Raw genomic sequence first — 21,909 nt, 5'->3', positions numbered from 1 at the left:
TCTGTCTTTCTGACTTCCTGTCTGTGGTTCTCAGCTCAAAGCCCACTGGTTCCTGCTGAAGATGTAAATCATAAAAACAGCTAATTCCCCCAAACAGCTGAGCACTGTATTACTCAAACAGGAGGATATTGTGGATTTGTTAAAGCACATTTGTTTTAAGCAGCAGAACAGTGTATTGTACAGCGGCTGTTTTAGCTTTTTTCATTGAACTTGGTGATAGTATAATATAGAATATCACCATAATTTCTTTTCTATAATGTCTGTTTATTGGAGAACTTTTTAAAATACAAATCAAATATAATAAATAAAGGAGTGGATTTCAAAGATATCACCATAAATAGCTCCATGTTATCAATTACTAGTCATGGATTCATCCAGTTCAATTCAGTTCAAAAGGGCTTTTTTTGGCATTGGAGTTTCAAACTGTAAGATCACATCTTTCAGCTTGAGGTTGAGTGGGTTCGTGGGTTATTTGGCTTCCAATTCAACAAAATGAGAATTTGGTCCAGCTGGAGTTACTACATAAGTAAATGTACCCTACATGGCCAAATGTGTGTGGACACCCCTGTCCATGTGTTCTTTTTCTCGGGATGTTTTTCTAGGTTTAGGTGTCACAAATACTGGGATACTTTGATTAGGTTACTGACTATATTTTTTTTCAGGTACATATATTACATTTTTAAAGTAACCCTTCCCCAACCCACACATATATATATATATATATATATATATATATATACATATTATAATCTATTTCATTATCTCTCTCTGTCTCTGCGTCCTTCCAACTCTCAGTAACCTCCCAGAATTGCAGAACTACATACAGTCGGCTCAGAAAATATATTCTCTGACGTAAGAGCTGCTGAATCTTTGGTTTTGTGTCGGCTTCCTCCTCTGGCTGCTGCAGGACTCGGAGCTTCTCTTCAGTTTGCTATAAACTCACCGCTGTGGGTTTCATTTATCTGTTAGTTTGTTCTCTCGGGTGAGTTTTATACATATCTTACATTTATTTTCCACATCTGTTGATTATAGTTTACTAAATTAAAGTCATTTATTTGTAAAAGAGAATCTGTTTTTGTTTACAAGATGCTCTTCTGTTTGTCCTTTCATTATTATTATTATTATTATTATTATTATCATTATGATTGTGTATTATTTTATATTAAAAGAGGACATATTTGATCGGTATAATGTCACCTCACATTTTCTTTGTTAAATTGAATTATATTTTCTTGACTCAGTTGCTCAAAGGCACTGTGTTGCATTTTACAGGGGATTGAACCAAACTGTCAGTTTTGCTTTTCTCCTCTACCGCCTCTTTCCTCCTTGTCTCCTCTGCGTCTCCACTTCCTCCATATTCCTCTTTCCTTACCTCCTCGTCTCCTCTCCTTTCATCTCCCCATTCCTCCTGCACCAATGTCTTCCCCCCTCTCCTCTTTCCTTGTGTCCTCATCATTTCCTTTTTTTCTCCAGCACCCTTCCCTCCTCTCCTAATATTTCTATTCTATTCTGTAATCTTCCTTTTTGTCTTTCCTTTGCATTGTTTCCTTTTCTTTTCCCCCTCCCTCCTCATCTCATCCATTCCCTCCTTGTCTCCTCTCCCTTACTCTTCCTGTCTTTGCCTCATTTCATCTTCCTTTTCCCTATTTTTTCATCTCCTCTTTTCCCCTATCATTTCATTCTGTCCTCACTTCCTTTCCTTCTCTTCTAATCTAATCTTTCCATTTCTTATCCTGTTCTTCCCTCCTTTCTCCTGGCCTCCTCCATTCTGTCCTTGTCTCCTCTCCTTCGCTTTTCTTCCCATCTTTCTTTGTTTTGTGTTTTTCTTCCTTGTCTCCTGTCTTTTTATCTTATCAGTCCTTCCCACCTGTCTCTTCCTTCTCATTTCTTGTTTAATTTTCCTAATTCTTCAACTCCTCTCATCTTTCCTTGTCTCCTCTTCTCCATGTCAGGTTCTCCGTCATGCCCCAGCATTGTTTCCTCATAATCAGCGCCGTGCTCTCACTGGCCATACACCTGCTGGTTGCCATGGAGAGCTGCCCAGCAACAGGGATGCCAGGAATGCCAGGTATGTGCATGCATGTTTGTATGTATATGTGTGTATCTTTTTTTAAAAATGTATTTATTGTTTATCCATCTTTCCATCCTCAGGTATTCCTGGGATGCCTGGCAGAGACGGTCGAGATGGAGGGAAAGGAGACAAAGGAGACCCAGGTATCCAACAACATGCTGATCCACAAGTTTGTGCAGATCATATTTAAACTTGCCATTATGTTTGCATTGCAAATGTGATGCAACATTTTTACAGCTAACTTGGATGGAATGGAAAATTAAATTTAAAAAACTGTGACTTATTTTTTTACTTTACATGAAAAAACAGGGGTACGTGTTTGATTCCAGCTGTGGCATTTCTACAGACGGAGATTGATATTGGTCTTCTAATCTAACTCTTGAAAAAAACAAACAAGCGTATTTCCCACAATGTTGAACTATTCTATACTATACTATCAAACACAGGAGGTCAGTGTAGTTATTATGCCAAACTGTTGTTGCTGTTTACAGGAACAGTGGGGAACGTTGGCCTCGGGTTTCAGAAGGGGGACAAGGGAGACCTGGGGCTGATGGGATTCTCTGGTAAACGAGGCCAGAGCGGAGACCCCGGGGAACCAGGCGTTCCAGGGGTTGCCGGACCTCTGGGAGAACCAGGAGAAGCAGGGTATGTAATTGAGGAAGGCACAGGTGTTCTAATGAGGGCAGCAGAGTAGTTATTGATGATCATTAAAAGAAGAGTTAACAATTCCCGCCAAGCCCAACTGAGCATCAAGGCCGGATTACTGACTGGACAAATGGGGCAACTGTTCAATGGCCCCACACACCTCAAGGGAGATGACTGCCCTGTGTGGTAATTTGATTAACTAAACTGATGCTTACATGCTGCATATATGCTTCATAAGTTGTGGGACATTCTAGGTAATGTGATTCTAACAAACAAACAATCAGACCGAGCCACACAACACTAACATGTTATTCCAGCTAGGATTTATGTTGGACATTCAGCTTACTTTCAAGTTTCCAAAGACATATTGTTGTATATAATAATGTAATGTTAGCTATAGCAGAAGAGTTCTGAGAATCACTGTCTGGAACTGGTCTGCTGTCTCGTTAGTTACATTACTTGCTGTGTTGTTTTTTACATTATATCTGTTTGTCATGGTTTTGGATTTTCTCCAGAATTTCTTACCACACCTTCAGCTCTGAGTATCACTCTGTGTTATTTCTGTGGCTGCAGGACTATTGGCGTCCAGCAGCAGGCAGCCTTCAGTGTGGCCAGAGGAACCGACCAATACCCGGACAAAGCCAGCATCATTCGGTTCACCAACGTCATCACCAACATCAACAATGACTACCAAACAGAGACAGGGCGCTTCAGGTGAGAAAACCACCGGTTTTCTTATCATATCTTACTGAAACCAATCATGTTAGTTTCACTACAAATTTGTATGATCCATAAACACATTTTGGAGTCAGGGTGTTTCTTATTTTGGTTAAGGTCAGTTTAAATTAGACTAACAGCCAAACTGGAAGCGATGCAAACGATTGAACTACAGATTATTTGGGGTTTTCCAAATGAAGACTTCCTAACTTGCTCCGTGTGTCAGCGACAGGTCATTTAATTAAAAAACTGCTTTTATGCACTTGTTCCACCTCCAATCTGCTATAAACAAGACAAGTCAGCTGTCAACATGGCCACAAATTGACAGACTTGCGCAAAAAACTGAGATAGGTGCTAATAGCATATAGCAGTAGTATTTCCAAAGTTCAGTTCACCCTGAGGGAACATGAGTGTTTGAACCAAAGTTCATTGCAGTCCATCCATTAGTTGAGAGTTTCATATAACTACAAATGTGAATCTCCTGGTTGTGCTGCAGGAAAAGCCAGAAGATCACCAAAGTCAGTAGGATTCATCATCTGGGAACCATCAATGTCTGTCTAAAATTTAATAAAATCCACCCAATAATTGTTGAGATATTTAGGTCTGGATCAAAGTAAAGGAGCAATGGACAGAACGACAATCGCAGCCTCTTGCTAAAAACGATTCCCTGATTGGTCTGCAATTTATAAACAAGCCAAACAAATGAAGACCTTTCGGTTTCCAGTGTGATCAAGCTGTCGAACCAGATAGGAAGGGAAAAAATCCACTTTAAGATAATTAATTATGTTTGTGTGTTGTAGGTGTCGGGTCCCGGGAACGTACTACTTCGTGTTCCATGCTTCTTTAGAGGACAAACTGTGTGTGCTGATGAAGGTGGACCAAACACTAGTGACATCATTCTGTGATCATCGCCGTGGCAAGAGACAGGTACGCACAATAAACAATACTACGGATTTATTTTACTTATTATTCTGCCACCAAATAATACGTCAGTAAAAAAAAGAATAATTTACAGTACCCTTCTCTGGTGTAAAAATGTAACCGTTACTGATTCCAGACGACTGCGGGCAGCGTGGCGGTTTACCTGTCGAGGAATCAGGAGGTTTGGCTGGAGACCAAAGACTACAGAGGGATGAGAGGAAGACCTGCTGGTTACAGCATCTTCTCTGGCTTCCTGCTGCATCCTCACTGAATCACAGGACGGGAAACACAAAACAGCCTTATTTCTAAATTTTACGGCAACACTTCAAGGCTGCAACTATTGACAAAATAATGTCTTCCTTTCGTTCACACTGACCATTAAAAAAAAGTATGTTGCTTTTCATTTACACATTTCTTTTTCCTTTATTTTACTAAAGTCTTATTGTGATTGAAATCTATTTTCAAAAGAGAGATCTGGCAAATGAGGAAGATTAGGGCTATTGTTACAATAATAAATACAAACAATATAAACTGTCACATGCTACAAAAAGGTATACACACTATCATTTTAAGATGAATAAGCAGGTATGTGTAAACTGAAATGAAGTAAAACAATACATTTAAAAACAAACCTATTGACACATTCTTTTTATACATATTGTATGAGCATTGTTGGGAGAACCAGAATTTCACTGCCAACGACTGCTTCAATGTGATTGTTGTGCACATGATAAATAAAGAACTTGAAACAAGAATTTCTTTGATATATGTATGAATGGTATAAATTCACCAACAGTACTGAGCTCTGACGATTTCAAGTTGTACATTGTTTCAGGTTGAATGGGAAGCGTATTTAAATATTTTCCGGCTCTTGAGAAGTGACATCTGTAGAACATTGTGAGAACCCAGGCTATATTGATTTGGATTTCTATGTATGTACACCCTGCAATGCATTTACCTTGTAATTATGACTTCAGTATCTCATAATCATCATTTATGATCTTATAATTAAAGATCAGGTGTTACCTTATTGTCACCTATCATATTCTGTGTCCTAACTCCGAACTTTGCCACCGCAAACATTTTTATCACACTTTATCACATTTATTTTGATAGCTGATACCACAGGTAGGGTCAGACATTTTGATAACTTTTCCAAAATGTAATTGTTAAAATAAAATAATTATTTTAACCTCCCAGATTATGATGATGACATACTACTAATAATACTATCCACATTACTCAGTGCCATTAATCATTCCAACACAGACTTATACATTTCTATGCAGATGATACAGTCTTGAATGCATTTTTTGTCATGATTATTTCATGCTTTATTTTGTAATATTCCTCCTCTTGCGTCTTGTTTGGCTTTACCTTCTGTCTTTGTCTGTTTTCCCTCCAGTTTTGATTGTCCGTCCTGCCCTGATTACTTTCACCTGTGTCTTGTTATCCTTCTCCTGTATTTGTGTTTCTTGTGAGTTTATCCTTGTTCATATGTGAAGCTATTAGCCTGTTCCCTTGGGTTTCCTCAGTATTCTACGGCCTTTCTTCTCTATTTATTGGATTTAAGATTTTGCATGATCATTTTGATGTCCATTGAAGTCCAGTTTCACCACCTTTTTGCAATGGCTCTTACTCTGCTTTCAAGTCTGCATTTGAGTTCAATTCCTGTTCCATAACTCAGCTTGCACAATTATAACCTATATCTTCAAATATATCAAGATTACAGTCTGCCTTTAACCTTCTTTAAACATTTCTGCATAATACATTTCTGGCAGACTACACCACTAATACTAAAATCTACTAGGTAATTAAATTGTACAAATGTAGCTTATGTAACATAAAGGTAGGTGTTGTGCAACCCTGTGTTGTAGAATGACAATTAAATGAACCTTGAACTTTGAATTACAAAATGTTAAGTACATGAAATGGCTATGGTAATAGTTAAAATAATACAGACCTTCAGATATTATCAAAAATGTTTTTTTTATTTCATGAAAATCCTAAAGATTATAGGTTTTACCTTGGGTGACATTAAAACGATCACATTCATTTGCTTGTCATGACAGGGTCATCCAGACCAATATCTACAATGACCCCAAAACACAGTTAATCACAGACTGAAAAAAATCTTTTTACATTGTAGATCCAAACATGCATAAATAGAAAACAAAACATTGGAGGAAGAAATGGAAAGAGGATCTGAAAAAGACAGAAAATGACAAACTAGCATATTTTACAGGATGTAATTATTATAACTTTACATCAGCTCTTTGCTGATGGATACTGTTGAGGAAATTCAATATTTTGTGGAACAGATACTGACATCCAGACCCTCAGAAGCACACTGCCAGGAAAACAGGCAACAACAAAGAGGAAGTTGAGAGAAAAACAGAACAAAATGTTAATCTTGAGGAAAGATTTTTTTTTTTTTTAATCAGATACATTAAACAATGCTTCTTCATCAGTTTTTCATCAGGTGGAGTTTTTCCTGACTTCTTGTTAAACAGTTTCACTTCCTCTGATGGGTCATTTGCTCTGTCAGATAAATGCAATAAAATAATATCAGATTTACAGGAAAAGGCGTTGACTCCACAAATATTAAAGATGTTATGAGAAATAGTTAAAATGCAACAAAGAAAAAAGCCCAGAAGACATACAGAAGGGGTAATGAACAAAAGAGGATTTAAAAAGAAATATCTGTGGTCAGTGGTGGAAAGTCATTAAGCACTATATAGTAGGCTACTGTATTTAAGTATTTTAAAGAATTTTTATTTTATGTTACTTTATATTTTAAGTTCAAAGTGCAGAACTACCAAAGTCCTGGCTTCAAAATGTCACTTAAATAAAAATATGCAACAGCAAAATGTACTCTAAGTGACATGATATTAAATCATTTGTTTATTATTACTGATGCATTAATTAGCATTTTACTGTTGTAGTTGGTAAAGGTGGAGCTAATTTGAATTATTTTGTGCACTGTTTATGTAGTTTAATCAATGAGTATGCATATGTTTATTACAAAGTAACTTCTTACTCTAGCTTTCAGTTAAATATGTTGCAGTAAAAAGTGCATCTGCCTCAAACAATGTAGTGGAGAAGCAATATGGTCTGTACTTTGTTTCATTCCACCAGTGAAAGCAGCAAACTGTTTTTTCTAGGTCCCCACTTCAGTCAGTATTGTATCCTAAAAATGATTATTATGTACACCAATAGAGCAGCGCTGGTAGACTCTTTAATCGTTTCACTTCCTGTTTTTTCCTGACTGAGCTGCTGCCGTCACTGTGAAGCAGGACAGCTCTTCGACTCCGCTCTCCATCAGCTTATCAGGACGAGTGACTGCATTACCTCCAAATGGTGAGACTTTTGTGTCCTACGAAACCAAAGAGCAAAATTATTTATAGACAGAGAGATAGAGAAAATCACTTAATCAGGCAGAAGCATTGTTGATACAGAATTTGATGGTTTCATGTTTCTTGATGTTAAATCTAAAATCCCTGTCATTATGTTTCACCTTTAAACAAAGTAATTATTTGGATGCATGCTTAGAAGAGTTGTTGTCCATAGCAAGTTGTCCGCATGTCCTAAAAGGTTTAAATGTCTTACGTATAAATGCAGGAATTTAGGCATTCATTTATCTTGAAGTTCAATTTAATTTCAACCATGCATTGTATTATATGTAATATTCATATAAATATTATCGATATCAACCTTGAACCTCCAAAATGTCAGCTCTTTCTATAATTTGTATTATGTGTGTCAGCTTGCTGCTTTGTGTGGATTTTACTGTTCAAATTTCTAATTTAATTAACAATAATTACACTCAAGAACAGTGAGTCAGCTACAGGGAAAAATCCAGTTTGGTTAAAGGTTATTGTTATGGTTTCGGTTTAAACATGTACTGGTTGTGGTTAAAGTAAAGTCTCCTAAATGATGATAAGTCCTCTTAAATGACAAAAACGAGTTTGTCAGTGTATCTGTGTGTGTTCATTCAGGCCGCCCAGTGGCTGAGCTGCAGTACTGCAGTGTTTCTACTCTTGGTTCACATGGACTCGGTTGTCACACAGTCCTGTGGGGCCCCAGGGATTCCTGGGATACCAGGTACCCATGGACCCAACGGCAAAGACGGTCTCAAGGGAGAGAAGGGAGACCCTGGTGAGCTCATACTGCACATAAAGACATCAGATACACATTCTGTTCACATGTTTTTCCTCATTCTGTCCCTGATTTTTGTTTTGAGAAAATGTAAATCTGATTAACATGTCAGTGCGACTAAGCAGTTATTCATTAAACTTTATGCAAGTTTTTATTATTTATATAAGTTTGTAGATGAGGAAACAACCTCATGTTCAGTGAACTTCACTCAGCTGGTAGATTTTCTCAACTCATGAGCAAACTTTAAATAAGTTTAGTTAAAGGTCCACTGTGTACTGACATGTAGCTGTACAACTGCAGAGCACAGTTTCCTGTCTGAACCCTCCCCTTCCAAGCGTCGAAGGATAAATTACTGAGGCAGCAAAAGGCACGAAAAACACAAATCTACACACTGGACCTTTTAATTTAACACATTTTTTTAGTGCAGCAGGTGAGCTTATGTTGTTAAGTTACGTTGGTGGGAAGTTTGGATATATTGACTTATTAGTGGTTAGTTTTTTTCCACTACTACCAGGTGTATCCCATGACTGTTCATCACTCATAAGCCCAATGCACTGCACCTTAAGAACACACATTCACATGCACACAGGCGAATGAAGAACCATGTTCACCTTGTGTTTTGTATTTGTTTGTGTTTTCTACATTTGCAGTGTGTTTTGTTTTCAGAAATTGATGAAAATGCTTTTTACGTTTGATTGTGTTTCCTTTGTTTTTTTTAGTTGCAGTAAGAAAGCGTGATGCAAAATTTACAAACATTTCCTTATTACAATAAAATTGGTAAAGTGCTGCTTAGTTTATTATAGTTTTTTCTTTCAATTTACAGCTAAAATCTGTCATTTATTTTCTTTCATTAGCGTCAATTCACACTAACGAGCTTGTGACAGTAAGTGCTTCTCTGTATGAACAGGTGAGGCAGTTCAGCCTGTCAAGGGCCAGAAGGGGACGCCGGGTCCACGGGGCCCACCAGGACGGCCTGGGCTGAAGGGGGACGTGGGCCTTCCGGGGCCTGCGGGTTATGCAGGCCGGCCAGGGGAGAAGGGAAGGCCCTTCAACCCTTCCAACCAGCAGAAATCCTTCTTCTCCTACAAACGGATGATATCGCAGGCACCAGAGCTCGATACTGCCATGAACTTCAACAGGTCAGTGTTAGACAGTTTAAAGTCACAGTAAGAGAAGCAACAGTGGTATTGGCTGTTTGATAGGAGAGGTTTAGGGACAGAATTTATAAGATAGCTAGTTTTGTTTTTTTGCAGCCTGATGTCACCATTAAAGCCCCATAAAACCCAGATTGGTCCTTTTAAATATTCGTGACTAAATAAGCAACAGTCAAAGCTAAGTCTGGAAAAGACTGCTGAAGAAAGACTGTGTGGCCGTGTTTGATCAGATTTGATTGAGAGCAGCCTGGAAACTTAACAGCCCCACAACTGTTCTGATTTTGATACAAATACAGCAACAGTTTGATGGATGCATGCAGGTGCATTGTGACATACCTTTCTCCAACTAACTACTGTAGCATACAAACAGACACACAGGAAGAGAAAACAGCTCTACAGTTCTGTGAGACTGTACTTAGCAGAGTACAGCAGTGCTTTGAGCTAAATGCAAACATTAGCATGCAGACATGCTGATGTTAAGCTTGTATAAAGATGTAGCTTGCTAACATCTGCTAATATTTTCTCTTGAGAGCAACATCAATGTCTGTACCTAATTTCATGGGAATCAATCCAATATTTATTGAGAAATTTCACTCACAGCTACAAATATGAACCTCATCAAGTCAGGAGATCACTAAAGTTATTAGGATTTATTGTCAAGGTCACCATGGAAACCTGTACCAAATTTCTTAGAATCTAATATTTGTTAAGATATTTCAATCAATTGTAAAATACAAAACAAAACATTAGATAGAGAAACAAAAATGTTCATGAAAGTTTTAATGACAGGCTTCAATCAGTCAATCAATAATCAATAGAAACTGTGTTTGTGTAAACTTCCCACAGACAGATTTTGCCAGACCTGGATCAACAGCTTCAAGGAGATGCGCTGACAAATGGAACCTTCACATGTCTCGTCAAAGGCATTTATTTCTTCAGTTACCACGTTTCAGCAAGGAGCAAAGTGAGTGTGAAGAGTTCATTCAACTGATCTGTGTATCTGTTCCTCTTCTCAGACTCATCTTTTTGATTTTCTTCATTTGTCTTCAAGACTCAATCTTTTAACCAGTAGTCAAAAATCACATTTACCCAAGATGTGTACCTAAAACCAGGGTACCATAATAACCTTTCAGCATAGTTTAAGTAGTCTGAGAGAAAACTAGACTTTTGAACTTATCCTTGGCTCTGTTTTCAAGTTTTGAAAAATGTCGCCTGTGACAGGAGACTTTGGCCAATCGCAGGTCTTTTCAGAAAGAGGGCGTCCCAATAGGCTGTTCTACAAATGCACATACACATGCATGTCCTTTCTAATGGTGAAAACCTGATTTAGTGGCGGAAAATCCTGCAGAAAACCTCCTGTTCCTACAACGCCATATAGTACAAAACACATCTGATTATGTTTGATGAGATGGCGCTCGCATCGACGAGTGGCAAAGAGGCATGATGACAAACAGTAGGGAAGTACTTTTGAGCGGGGACAGTAGTGTGTGTGGTTTGAGTCCAGCCAGGGAGCTTTGTTGCATCTCTTTCTCCCTGCTCATCTCTCAACTATCTAGAATAAACACTGAAATGCACTGGAAAGAAAGAAATGCAACATACATGTCCTGAAACCTTTTTACGTTTCTAGATTCAACCTATTCAACGTCGTCACATTTCCGTGTATGACAATGTCTCACTCAAATTGAACTGTGGATATTTGTGCTGACTGTATTTATTCATCTAGGTGTGCCTGAAGCTGGTGAAGGGCAGTGACAGTCACATGGAGCTGTGTGATGCATTTGAAGGTTTCCTGGTCACTTCCGGCTCGGCAGTCCTGTCGCTGGAGGCCGGAGACACGGTCTCAGTGCAGGCAACCAAGTACAATAACATAGTGACGAGCCAGTCGAGCACCAGCCACACCTTCACCGGCTTCCTGATCTTCCCCACCGCCTGAAGCTATAAAATCACGTCACAATAAACAGACTTTTCGGAGACATTTACAGCAATTAAATGTGTGTTTTCTGTAATTGTACAAAGGTCAGCAAAATTAATAAAGATTGACTTCATTCGTGGCATTGCTGCATTGTTTTTAAAATTACTGCATTTTCCATCATTCATTTGCAAGTTTTTTTTGTTATTTCAGTACGATAAATCCATCATAGTGAACAATTTACCATCTTTATTAAATAGTTATAGTACATTTTAATAAACAAATGGTGACCAGTGGTACAGCAATGAAGTGACACGTGTTACTGTGTTATTTCGGTAATATTATTATTTTTACTATGTCAAGTAAAACGTTACCACCACCTCCATTACCATGAACACACACTGCAGTTTATTTTGACTCAGTCCTGCTACCACTGTAAATACTAACTCAAGGATCAAATGTGGATTAATCCGCCGCTGAAAATAGTCCCGGATGAATTCACTATTTTCCTCCTGTTTGAGTAACATTTACTCAAACTACAGTGACCAGCTGTGTAAGGAAGGCAGAGTAGGTTAAGTCGGAATATACTGAGAGATATATTAACACATTGTTGGTTTTGGTCTCTTTATTGAGATTGGTTGACAAATGGTTCAGTGGAGGAGGCTTATAATGTGTTAACACAGAATGGATCAAAATTAATAAATAAAAGATAATATCAGCTTATTTACACATTAAATAAGTTTATATTTTATATAGTATAAACATATATACATCTATACAGCAGTGCAGGAATGAAACACAAAAAAAAGCATAATGGAAATGTGACTGATTAGAAATAAAATATTTAATGTTGTGGTGTGTAACATTTCCTCCAGTGGCTCACTATTTAAAAACATGGAGGTATCAGGTGTATAGCTTTCCGACTAATACCCGGCCAGGAGTTCATGAATTATCCAGCACACAGTGTCAGGTTGGCAGACACTTAACCTTACAGGTGTGTGGAAGGTAAACAGACAGTGGTACAGGAAGTAAAGGATTGCCAGGCGGATTTATCTGTTGAACCTGATTGGACCCTCTAAGCTTGTCATAAATATGTATTGCTCTTTCAAATTCATTATAAATTACCAATCACATGATCAATCATAACAATCATTATTATATTTTTTTCCCAAATCCCCAGATCACATGAACTGAGGGGACATTTAGCCCTAGTGGCCATTAAAAGAAAATCAGAGTTTATATTATCACATTAATGTTGAAAAGTTCCTTGTTCTGCACTCTCATTAGAGACCTCTGGTGTCTGAAGGCTGAACCTCAGCCCAGTGTGTCGGTAGCTGATGGGCTGCTGAACACACCGTTCCTGGCGTAGAACGTGCTCTTCACCACCGACGACTTGGCGCGGGACGGAGTTCTGTAATCCAGAGTGTAGTCACCTGTAGATCCAGTCAGACACTGTTAATCTGGAGAGAAAACTGATCTACAACATCAAGAATATGATGATGTATCAATAAGTATTAGATTAGATAACATTTCTGGATCTTGGTGGTTTTTAACTGTATATTTTAACCAGATGAAGGATTTTATTCATTGGAGGTCTGGATTTCTAAGTTAACAGAGAAACAAGCAGAGCTAATGTTAGCAGCAGCTCAGCTTGCAGGCCCTCTGAGACATCCTTTGTCTGCCAGACAATGTTGGAGAAACAGATTTTATTCAGTGTTTTCACTGGTTTTAATCACCGGGTCTATTTGGAGGAGACCTCTGCGGACAATTTGGCCTAAACAATGAACACTGAAGGAATCCTAACCCGGAGAATATGCAATGACAACAATGGTGGTGAAGACAACAACTCCCATGAATCCCACGCTATTTCAAGAGTTCACCCAAACTTCATCTTTTGGTACTGTTTTGGCAGCAGAAATTACATATTGTACGTTTAGTGTATAATTCTGTGATCACCCTGACATCCGTGTACGGTCTAGCAGATATATACGTGGAGCAGACAGCGCCTCCATCTTACCCAGCCTCCAGCCGTACTCCCAGGACGAGAGCAAAGGAAAGTCAAACTTCTCCTCGGGTCTAATCTGTCCACGTCTCTGCAGGTACAGACGCCGCCCCTTCCCCTGCAGAAGATGTTTAGTCTAAAATTACTTTTAAATACATTTAAACATTTGGCAGAAATACAGGAATACTGACCAATCAAATTATAAAATGGCTGGCTGCTTGTGACAGTGCAGTTATCAGCTAAATGTCATCATCCTTTAAAGAATTAGCTAAGACTTTTGTTTTATGCATATGCAATGTTAAGATTAAAAGCAAGTAAATAAAACCTAGACAATCTGAGATCCAGTGCAGACTCCTACAACCAGTCAATAATATCAATCAATACCGGTGCTTGAACATAGGTTGTGATTCGTACATGGTGAGAGGAGTCCTGATAGAGAGCATGTCTGGTCTGGGGAGAAACCGGCCTCATCGGTGGGGTCACGTTAAGCCTCCCCTCCCCTTCCAAAGTGAGCACAGGAGGAGGAGGAGTAGGAGGATGAAGGTCACTTCGCTTCTCAGGTGTCCTGGTAACAGGAGGCAGGATAGCTCTGGTGGTTGGAGCATAAACACAAAAAGTCTTTATAAATAACAATAAACAAACCAAACACTGGCTCTAGATGGAGCCTTTTGCCTTTTTTTGTGTAACTACACTGCTAGATACACACTTGTCCCTTAAACAGCACAGATATAAATAAATTAAACAAACTGTTACTAACTGACATTATCAACTCCCCAAAAAAATCTGTTTTATTACATTCATTCTTTGGACCATTTTTTCTATATCTGTCCGTATGGCACATCTGATGTGTGCACGTCAAATGATATGAGTCTTCATGCGTCGGATGTTCATTGCATTGAAGACTTTGACTCTTAAATTGTTTTGAAGCTTCATTACTCAGATTTAAGGTAATGAAAACACAGCTGGGACATACTTCTGGATTCATGTTGATAACAGAGCTGCAGTCATATATTAAAAACCCTTCTGACAGCAGGTTTAATGTAAATAAAGCAGCTCACCGTGGGTCAGCATGCAGATGTGGCAGCTGTGTTGGCTCTGTGCTATTGTTTTGGGGGTTATAGCAGGACGGGTAAAGCTTGGCATAGCGGCTCTTCCAGGCTAAACGGGTCAACATCTCCTTCTGGATCTGCTCTCGGTAGCAGTTCTGGCTCTGGGTTGTCAGCAGGCAACGCATCTCCTGCCAGAAAGCTTAACTTAGCGACTCTCAGTTTACCATTTTGACACAATCTTACTTTGATTTACTTAATGAGATGAATTTAAATGGCTTTAAACATGAACAACTAATAGAGGGACAGTTGTATTGATTGGTGGATTTTACTCCTCAGACAAGAAAGCAGTGTAAGAAAGAAAGAAAGAAAGAAAGAAATCCGCTGTATATTACAACACCACCACAAATGTCTTTCAAAGAAGTGAAAAATCAAAGGCAATTAGGAAAATTCAGTTCTCATCGACTTCCATGCAATAAGCTATATGCCATTATTTGTCTAGGAGACGTTTCTTAAATCCCTTTATGGAAAGATTCGATTCTCTAATTGTTAAATGTCTTAATTTACCTTTGGTGTGTCTGATGCAGAGCTGTGCAGGATCAGCTCCTCGCTGTGGAAATGAGATGTGGATCAGATAACAGTCTGTAACACAAGGAAACATGAGACACATGCAAACGCACATCCTGTTCTTCCTACCCCTAGAAACCTGTTATACACCTAAATCTCATGCCTCTTCAGTGCTTAAAGCCTTTCATCTTTGCTGAATAGCACCTCCTTTGTCCATAAATGGTGATACCATTACATTAAAGATGTAATATGTAACATTTCCACATTAAAATATCTATAAACACTAGACCTCTGAGTTGAGTTGTGTACTTACAGACTCCCAAACTCATCTTATTCAGGTGTGTTTCACCGGCCACCTGTCAGTGGCGTCATATTATATCCCCATTGTGCATGCATTAGTGCTGTGGTTGTCTGCCAGAAGTTGTCATAAATTGACTTTTCATCCAGTGTTAATGATATACTATGATACACCTTTTAGATCTTTGTCGATTTTAACTATATATTTTAACCGAATGAAGGATTTTAGTCATTGGACGTCTGGATCCAAAGTTATGAGTCCTTTATCAGAGAACTATATCAGAGAAACACTGATTTTTAAGGTGAAACTGCTTTATTCAGTGTTTTTAACAATATTAATCACTGGGTCCATTTGTTTTTGAGAGGAGGAGACCTCTGTGGCTAATTCTTCTATCGGTAGAAACTTCCTGAACGATGAACAGTGAAGGAATCCTAACCAGGAGAAGCTGACTGCAATGTCGACAATGGTGGTGAAGACAACAACTCCAATGATCTGACGCTACTTCACAACGTCTTCAAACTTCAGCTTTCACTTTTGTTTTAATGTGAGAGACTCTTTAGCAGCAGAATTTAAATATTGTACATTTAAGATTTCCAACATTTACCCAAGATTCTCTTGAATCAGCTGCTGTAATAATGCCATCACTGGGCAGATTCAGTGTGAGGAAAGAGGATACACCAAATGGGTCTTCCAGCATGGTGCAGTGAGGTTTTTTACTCATATATTATTGAAATTTTTGTGACGTGTTTAAAAGTATCAACACAGTAGTGCAAGCAGAGAAGACACCTGAACGAAGTAAAGACATAGCAATATAACATAATATCATTTCAGTTCATTATTTGAATCATCAAAAACCAACCAGGCCATTATCTTGCTAATATTAGTTAATATTGGCCACTGTATATACCTAACCAAGCAAGAATGTGGCAGCAATACTAGGATGACCATATCTGAAGGTGTTTGGTTCAGTATGCTGCTACAGAACTGGTTATCAGTCCTTGTGAGTCCTGAACCACAGCAGCCCGGCCAGCAAGTTATCCCCTTTATCTGTCCCCTGTCTTTCCTGTCTCTCTTTTTTGTCACTATCAATAAAGCAAAATGACAAAAAGAATTTATATATTTTTAAAAAAGTTGCTTTAACTGTGCCTTTAATCACCTTTAATTAATTTGCCTTTATCCAGATATGGGTCATGACAGGTGGTTCATGCTTTGACATTTTTTTCCACTTGCTCTATCTGCATGTTATGACATGATTTGATTTGATTTGAGTTGAGTTCAAGCAGTGTTATTGCATTGCTGCATGAAGAAAATAATTAACCCCCATCATGGTTTGACAGCATTCATGCTCAGAAAGGGTGTGACAAAGCTCCACCCCTTAACTGACTCACCAGAGAACAACAGAAGAAATATAAGCTGTACTTGTGTCTCGCAGAAAACACACACACACCCGGAGACCATAACCATCAAAACAAATCCACAACTTTTACAAAAGGAGGAGAGCTACAGGAGAGAATACTTGGAAACCCTGCATAATGGAAAAATGGTGGGAAATCTGATCTAGAAGAGAAGGTGCTTTCTTTCTTGTTCTTGCTTGTTTGTTCCTGGCGTGTTTCCATCATTGTTCGCTGAAAAAATGGCAGCAGGATCTGAGGCTCTCTGCAGTCTGCACTCTGAGAAACTCAAACTCTTCTGTCTGGACCATCAGCAGCCAGTTTGTGTCGTCTGCAGAGATTCAGAAATACACACCAACCACAGAGTAAGACCCATCGATGAAGCTGCACAGGATCACAGAGAGAAGCTCCAGAAAACACTGAAGCCCTTTAAAGAGAAACTGAAGATCTTTAAACAAGTTAAAGGAAACTTTGATCAAACAGCAGAACACATTAAGGTCCAGGCCGAACACACAGAGAGACAGATTAAGGAGCAGTTTAAGAAGCTTCATCAGTTTCTACAAGAGGAAGAGGAGGCCAGGATCACTGCTCTGAGGGAGGAAGAGGAGCAGAAGAGTAAGATGATGAAGGAGCAGATTGAAGCTCTGAGCAGAGAAATAGCAGCTCTTTCAGACACAATCAGAGCCACAGAGGAGGAGCAGAGAGCTGAAGACGTCTCATTCCTGCAGAACTACAAGGCTGCAGTGAAAAGAGTCCAGCAGCGCCCCCTGCTGGAGGATCCACAGCTGGTCTCAGGAGCTCTGATAGATGTGGCCAAACACCTGGGCAACCTGACATTCAACATCTGGAAGAAGATGAAGGAGAAGGTCTCCTACACTCCCGTGATTCTGGATCCAAACACTGCCAACCCAAAACTCATCCTGTCTGAAGATCTGACCAGTGTGAGCCGTGGAGAGAGACAGAAGCTTCCTGGAAACCCAGAGAGGATCATTTCCTACCACTCTGTCCTGGGCTCTGAGGGCTTTAATTCGGGGACTTACAGCTGGGATGTTGAGGTTGGAGACAATATATACTGGAGCATTGGTGTGGCAACAGAGTCTGTTGAGAGGAAGGAACAACCACAGTCTGGATTATGGAGAATACGCTTCAATCAAATGGAATTCAGAGCACAGGCCTCAAAAGGTCCGGCCACTCTTCTGTCAGTAAAGAAGGCGCTGCAGAGGATCAGAGTTCATCTGGACTATGAAAGAGGAAAACTGTCATTCTCTGATCCTGATACCAACACACACATACACACCTTCACACACACTTTTACTGAGAGGCTGTATCCATACCTCGGCAATGGAAACGCACTCCCACTGAAGATATTACCAGTGAAGGACTCAGAACACACAGAAAGCCAAGTGTACACCAAGAGTTGGTGGCCTTTTTTTGTCTTCTAGCTAAAGCTCTGATTCACCGTTGTGTTAGTTCTGTTTAATTTCTGATTTCAAAATGGACTGAAGCTCTCAACAGATAATGAGAGACAAATCAACTGTGTAGACGAACAGGTATGACTAAATTTCAGGACTTTTATCTTTTTAAACTTTACATGGTTTATCAGTATTTACCAGCCGGTCATCCAGTTAATATCTTTGGGTGTATAAGTGCTTTTTCTATCAGCTAACATATGGTGGGATTTTTCCATGCTGACTAGTCTGAATCTTTACATTTTAAATTGTTTACATTTAGTTAATAATTGAGAACCAACAGATAAAGCATATTATGGGTGTACATATTGTATATCAGTTCGAAAGTTGGAATGATATTTTTTACTTTTTTTATACATACAATCTCCATTTACGTAAAAGTACAGAAATGATGTAACTTTTTTTACTGAGAAAATGCAAAAGGTGAGCATTGTGTTACATTTAATACTGAATTGCATTTGAAATAGCTGCTTTTTAATCTCATTTAGTCAAATATGTTTTAAATGTATTTACCACAGTTAACTATAAATAAAAATAAAGTTGGTCTAAAATGACACATGACCAAGGCTCAGTAAGGTAATTTACATATTAAACATTATGACCAAATGTATTTTAGACCACTATAAATAATAAATCATCTTTAATAAACACTTGTATTAATAATAAACAAATCTACTGGCTATCAAATACCAAAGGTAACATATAATATATGATAACATAATCCCAGAACTGATACAACCTAACAGGATCTGTCAAGTAGTACATTATTATATATACTACCATGGTTATGATTTCTCACTATTAATTTAAATCAACATTTCTAAAATAACCACAAACATTTTATTATTTAACCAAAGCTAAAGAAGCATAACCGTAACAATCACCAGATATTATATATATTAAATACAGATATAAACACCCTGTGACTGGAGCCAAAACATTAAAGAATATATTTGTTAAATAAAAATGACAATATGCTAAAGGTTAAAAAAAAAGTTTAAATACAATGTCAGTATGGGAAAAAGGTTATGTTCGGGTCATAGGACATAAAGCACTTAATTAAGGTCATGAAACATTGTGGTACTGGGAATAATAGCATAGTAATAATAATATCATAGTTAGGGTCTAGTTAAGGTAACTAAAAAACTTGTATTATGTTTTGTACAAAATCTATAAAAGGTTTCAAAAACAAGCTAAAAGTGTCCTCTTGGATGTCCCAACGGTAGATAAAACATGATTAACAGCCCTGTAGGGTTCTGACTCTAACCCTGACTAAACTCCTCAATATACAGCTCAGTGACATCATCGTGTCTTTGTGAAATATATATTAATAGTTAATAGTTGCCCGGGTGTTTTAGGTGCAATAGTTATAGTCTACTCACTAAATAAAATCTTTTATTGATATTATTTACTATATTAACGCAGTCTGACTGTGGGGTTTAGTTGTATAGGACTGCTCTTCCTGTTCTGTGTCAGTCTGGTTGAAGACTTTTGTTTGTGACAAAAAACGAAGAGTAACGTTTTTAATGAGGTAACCTCTGCACGGGTTACTGGTGTTAGCGTTAATTATGTTAAACACTACCTTGTTTGTTTTATTGTCAGGGAAGTGGAGCCCACCCCCCCCCCCACACACACACATACATAATACAGACAGAATTGGATAAAAATATCATAAAAACTCATCTGTGATCTATATTCATGGGAAATAATCTCCTCAAAATTCATCCCAATTGATTGTTTTACACAAATTTCCTACAGTTTTTATTTACGTTTTATATATTGTCTCTTTCTATTGTCTCTATTTTTTATCTTTATTTGTATTTTCTATGTTTAATTGTTATGCACCAATAAAACAAGTAATATTCCTTGTATGTGAAAACCTACATGGCCATAAACCCGATTCTATACCAGTTATTGCATTCACTATTTACAATGTATCAGTTGTTCTCTACTGTTATTGTTGTGCATTGAATATAATATGAAATATCCAAAATATGTGCAATATAGTCAATGACAGAAGAGGGGTCCCTTAAGGAAAAAGGTTGGGAACTGCTGGGTTAGTTTATTCTTCTCTGTAGCTGTGTCTTTTTCATATTTCAATATTTCAATAAAAATACATTTCCTATTTACATTGTTATAGTGTAGAGGGTTTCCAATGCTTAATTTTACAACTACAATGAGACAGCTTCAGCTCTCAGCTCCTCCTCTGTGGCTCTGATTGTGTCTGAAAGAGCTGCTATCTCTCTGCTCAGAGCCTCCATCTGCTCCTTCATCATCTGACTCTTCTGCTCGTCTTCCTCCCTCAGAGCAGTGGTCCTGGCCTCCTCTTCCTCTTGTAGAAACTGATGAAGCTTCCTAAACTGTTCCTCAATCTGTCTCTCTGTGTGTTCGGCCTGGACCTTAATGTGTTCTGCTGTTTGATCACAGTTTCCTTTAACTTGTTCAAACAGCTTCAGTTTCTCTTGTAAGAGTTCAGGGAGCTCCTCTTCATGGCCAATTAACAGGAAAACAGGATCTCTAAAGCCATCTTTGTAGACAGGACAGGACAGATCCTCTTCTGATAGGGCAGCAATTTTCTCTCCAGTAGAAGTTAAGGCAGAACTTAAAACAGAAACTCAGTCAGATGTAGATCCCCTCATTTGTAATGTTCCTAGAAAGTTACATTGAGCAGCTCTGTTTGAGCAGATCAGTGATATTCCAGTAATCCCGCCTGTAACTGTCGTCCTTCAGTGGAAGTCGTGGGTTTAGTCAGATGGTGAAACTTACTTTTATTTTGTTATATCTTTCAGAGAAAGAATAACAAACTGTTTCCTGGTATTTCAGGTGAATTGGAGAGTGGGTGAGGTTTTGCCAGACCATGACTCTTGTTTCATTCAAAGTGTGTGTTTGTGCAGGTGGCACATGATTCAACATGTATGAAGTTAAATCTCTTTATCCGCTGATGATCAGACTGTGGCAGAGACTGTAGTTAACAATTCTTGTGAAGGATGAGTTGTGTTAGGATAAACTATCTGGTTTTGCCCGTGGGTTTGGTATTCCTTCTGCTTTTTTGTCTTTATATGTTGGAATAAATGCTGTCTGAACAAATGCCAGGAATTGTAGGATAGTTTTGATCCTGTAGTGTCCATAAGCTTTATTATTGAAACTGACTTAGAGTGGCAGCACACATTCTGAGAGGTATATAATCTGCCTGTCTGTGAGTTGGGCCTGGACCTTAATGCGTTCTCCTAGAAGGGCTTCAGGGAGCTCCTCTCTGTGATCCTGTGCAGCTTCATCGGTGCGTCTGAATCTGTGGTTGTTGTGTGTCTTTGAATCTCTGCAGATGAGACAAACTGGCTGCTGATGGTCCAGACAGAAGAGTTTCTCAGTGTGCAGACTGCAGAGAGCCTCAGACCCTGCTGAAGCCCTCTGATCTCTCTCCAGTAAGAAGGCCTCACACAGGTTCTTTAACAAAGAGCTAACAGGTGGTTAACACTTGTGTTTGTTTCGCAGACCACCATCTCTGCAGACACACTCTACAGAAGTCGTGGCTACATGACAGTAGGATAGGATAGTAAACAG

At 38.5% G+C, this 21,909-nt stretch overlaps 4 protein-coding genes across 4 annotated transcripts; 3 read left to right on the top strand and 1 right to left on the bottom strand.

Annotated features, from left to right (window-relative positions):
• Nucleotides 1-815: 815 nt before the first annotated feature.
• On the top strand, nt 816-5,109 carry LOC127371331 (complement C1q subcomponent subunit C). The gene is made up of 7 exons (XM_051414080.1): nt 816-982; nt 1,953-2,068; nt 2,152-2,214; nt 2,563-2,716; nt 3,290-3,430; nt 4,234-4,360; nt 4,491-5,109. The coding sequence occupies exons 2-7, from the start codon at nt 1,963-1,965 to the stop codon at nt 4,623-4,625; spliced, it is 726 nt and encodes a 241-aa protein (XP_051270040.1). The 5' UTR covers nt 816-982; nt 1,953-1,962; the 3' UTR covers nt 4,626-5,109.
• Nucleotides 5,110-7,553: 2,444 nt separating this feature from the next.
• Nucleotides 7,554-11,720, top strand: c1qb (complement component 1, q subcomponent, B chain). Its single transcript, XM_051414081.1, has 5 exons — nt 7,554-7,714; nt 8,353-8,512; nt 9,420-9,651; nt 10,513-10,630; nt 11,390-11,720. Exons 1-5 carry the CDS (start codon nt 7,712-7,714, stop codon nt 11,597-11,599), a joined length of 723 nt encoding a protein of 240 aa, XP_051270041.1. The 5' UTR covers nt 7,554-7,711; the 3' UTR covers nt 11,600-11,720.
• Nucleotides 11,721-12,295: 575 nt separating this feature from the next.
• Nucleotides 12,296-15,268, bottom strand: LOC127371333 (protein ATP6V1FNB). The gene is made up of 5 exons (XM_051414082.1): nt 15,191-15,268; nt 14,636-14,814; nt 13,992-14,166; nt 13,593-13,695; nt 12,296-13,008 (listed from the first exon to the last, which is right to left on the bottom strand). The coding sequence occupies exons 2-5, from the start codon at nt 14,809-14,811 to the stop codon at nt 12,890-12,892; spliced, it is 573 nt and encodes a 190-aa protein (XP_051270042.1). The 5' UTR covers nt 14,812-14,814; nt 15,191-15,268; the 3' UTR covers nt 12,296-12,889.
• Nucleotides 15,269-16,850: 1,582 nt separating this feature from the next.
• Nucleotides 16,851-20,479, top strand: LOC127371325 (E3 ubiquitin-protein ligase TRIM39-like). Its single transcript, XM_051414068.1, has one exon. It carries the CDS (start codon nt 17,122-17,124, stop codon nt 18,319-18,321), a length of 1,200 nt encoding a protein of 399 aa, XP_051270028.1. The 5' UTR covers nt 16,851-17,121; the 3' UTR covers nt 18,322-20,479.
• The last annotated feature ends 1,430 nt before the right edge of the window (nt 20,480-21,909 follow it).

The sequence above is a fragment of the Dicentrarchus labrax genome, unplaced genomic scaffold, assembly GCF_905237075.1.
Source record: "Dicentrarchus labrax unplaced genomic scaffold, dlabrax2021, whole genome shotgun sequence".
Lineage (NCBI taxonomy): Eukaryota > Metazoa > Chordata > Actinopteri > Moronidae > Dicentrarchus > Dicentrarchus labrax.
The sequence above is the reverse complement of the archived record's forward strand: the minus strand, read 5'-3'. Positions and strand labels throughout refer to the sequence as shown.

Excerpts from the sequence above, each read along its gene's own strand:
- LOC127371331 (XM_051414080.1), top strand. The coding sequence starts at position 1,963 with ATGCCCCAGCATTGTTTCCTCATAATCAGCGCCGTGCTCTCACTGGCC. Across the intron at positions 2,069-2,151 it reads AGGGATGCCAGGAATGCCAG|GTATTCCTGGGATGCCTGGC; the intron begins GTATGTGCATGC and ends TTCCATCCTCAG. Across the intron at positions 2,215-2,562 it reads AGGAGACAAAGGAGACCCAG|GAACAGTGGGGAACGTTGGC; the intron begins GTATCCAACAAC and ends TGCTGTTTACAG.
- c1qb (XM_051414081.1), top strand. Across the intron at positions 8,513-9,419 it reads GGGAGAGAAGGGAGACCCTG|GTGAGGCAGTTCAGCCTGTC; the intron begins GTGAGCTCATAC and ends CTGTATGAACAG. Across the intron at positions 9,652-10,512 it reads ACTGCCATGAACTTCAACAG|ACAGATTTTGCCAGACCTGG; the intron begins GTCAGTGTTAGA and ends AACTTCCCACAG.
- LOC127371333 (XM_051414082.1), bottom strand. The coding sequence starts at position 14,811 with ATGCGTTGCCTGCTGACAACCCAGAGCCAGAACTGCTACCGAGAGCAG. Across the intron at positions 13,696-13,991 it reads ATCAGGACTCCTCTCACCAT|GGGAAGGGGCGGCGTCTGTA; the intron begins GTACGAATCACA and ends CATCTTCTGCAG. Across the intron at positions 13,009-13,592 it reads GGAGTACGGCTGGAGGCTGG|GTGACTACACTCTGGATTAC; the intron begins GTAAGATGGAGG and ends CTGGATCTACAG.
- LOC127371325 (XM_051414068.1), top strand. The coding sequence starts at position 17,122 with ATGGCAGCAGGATCTGAGGCTCTCTGCAGTCTGCACTCTGAGAAACTC.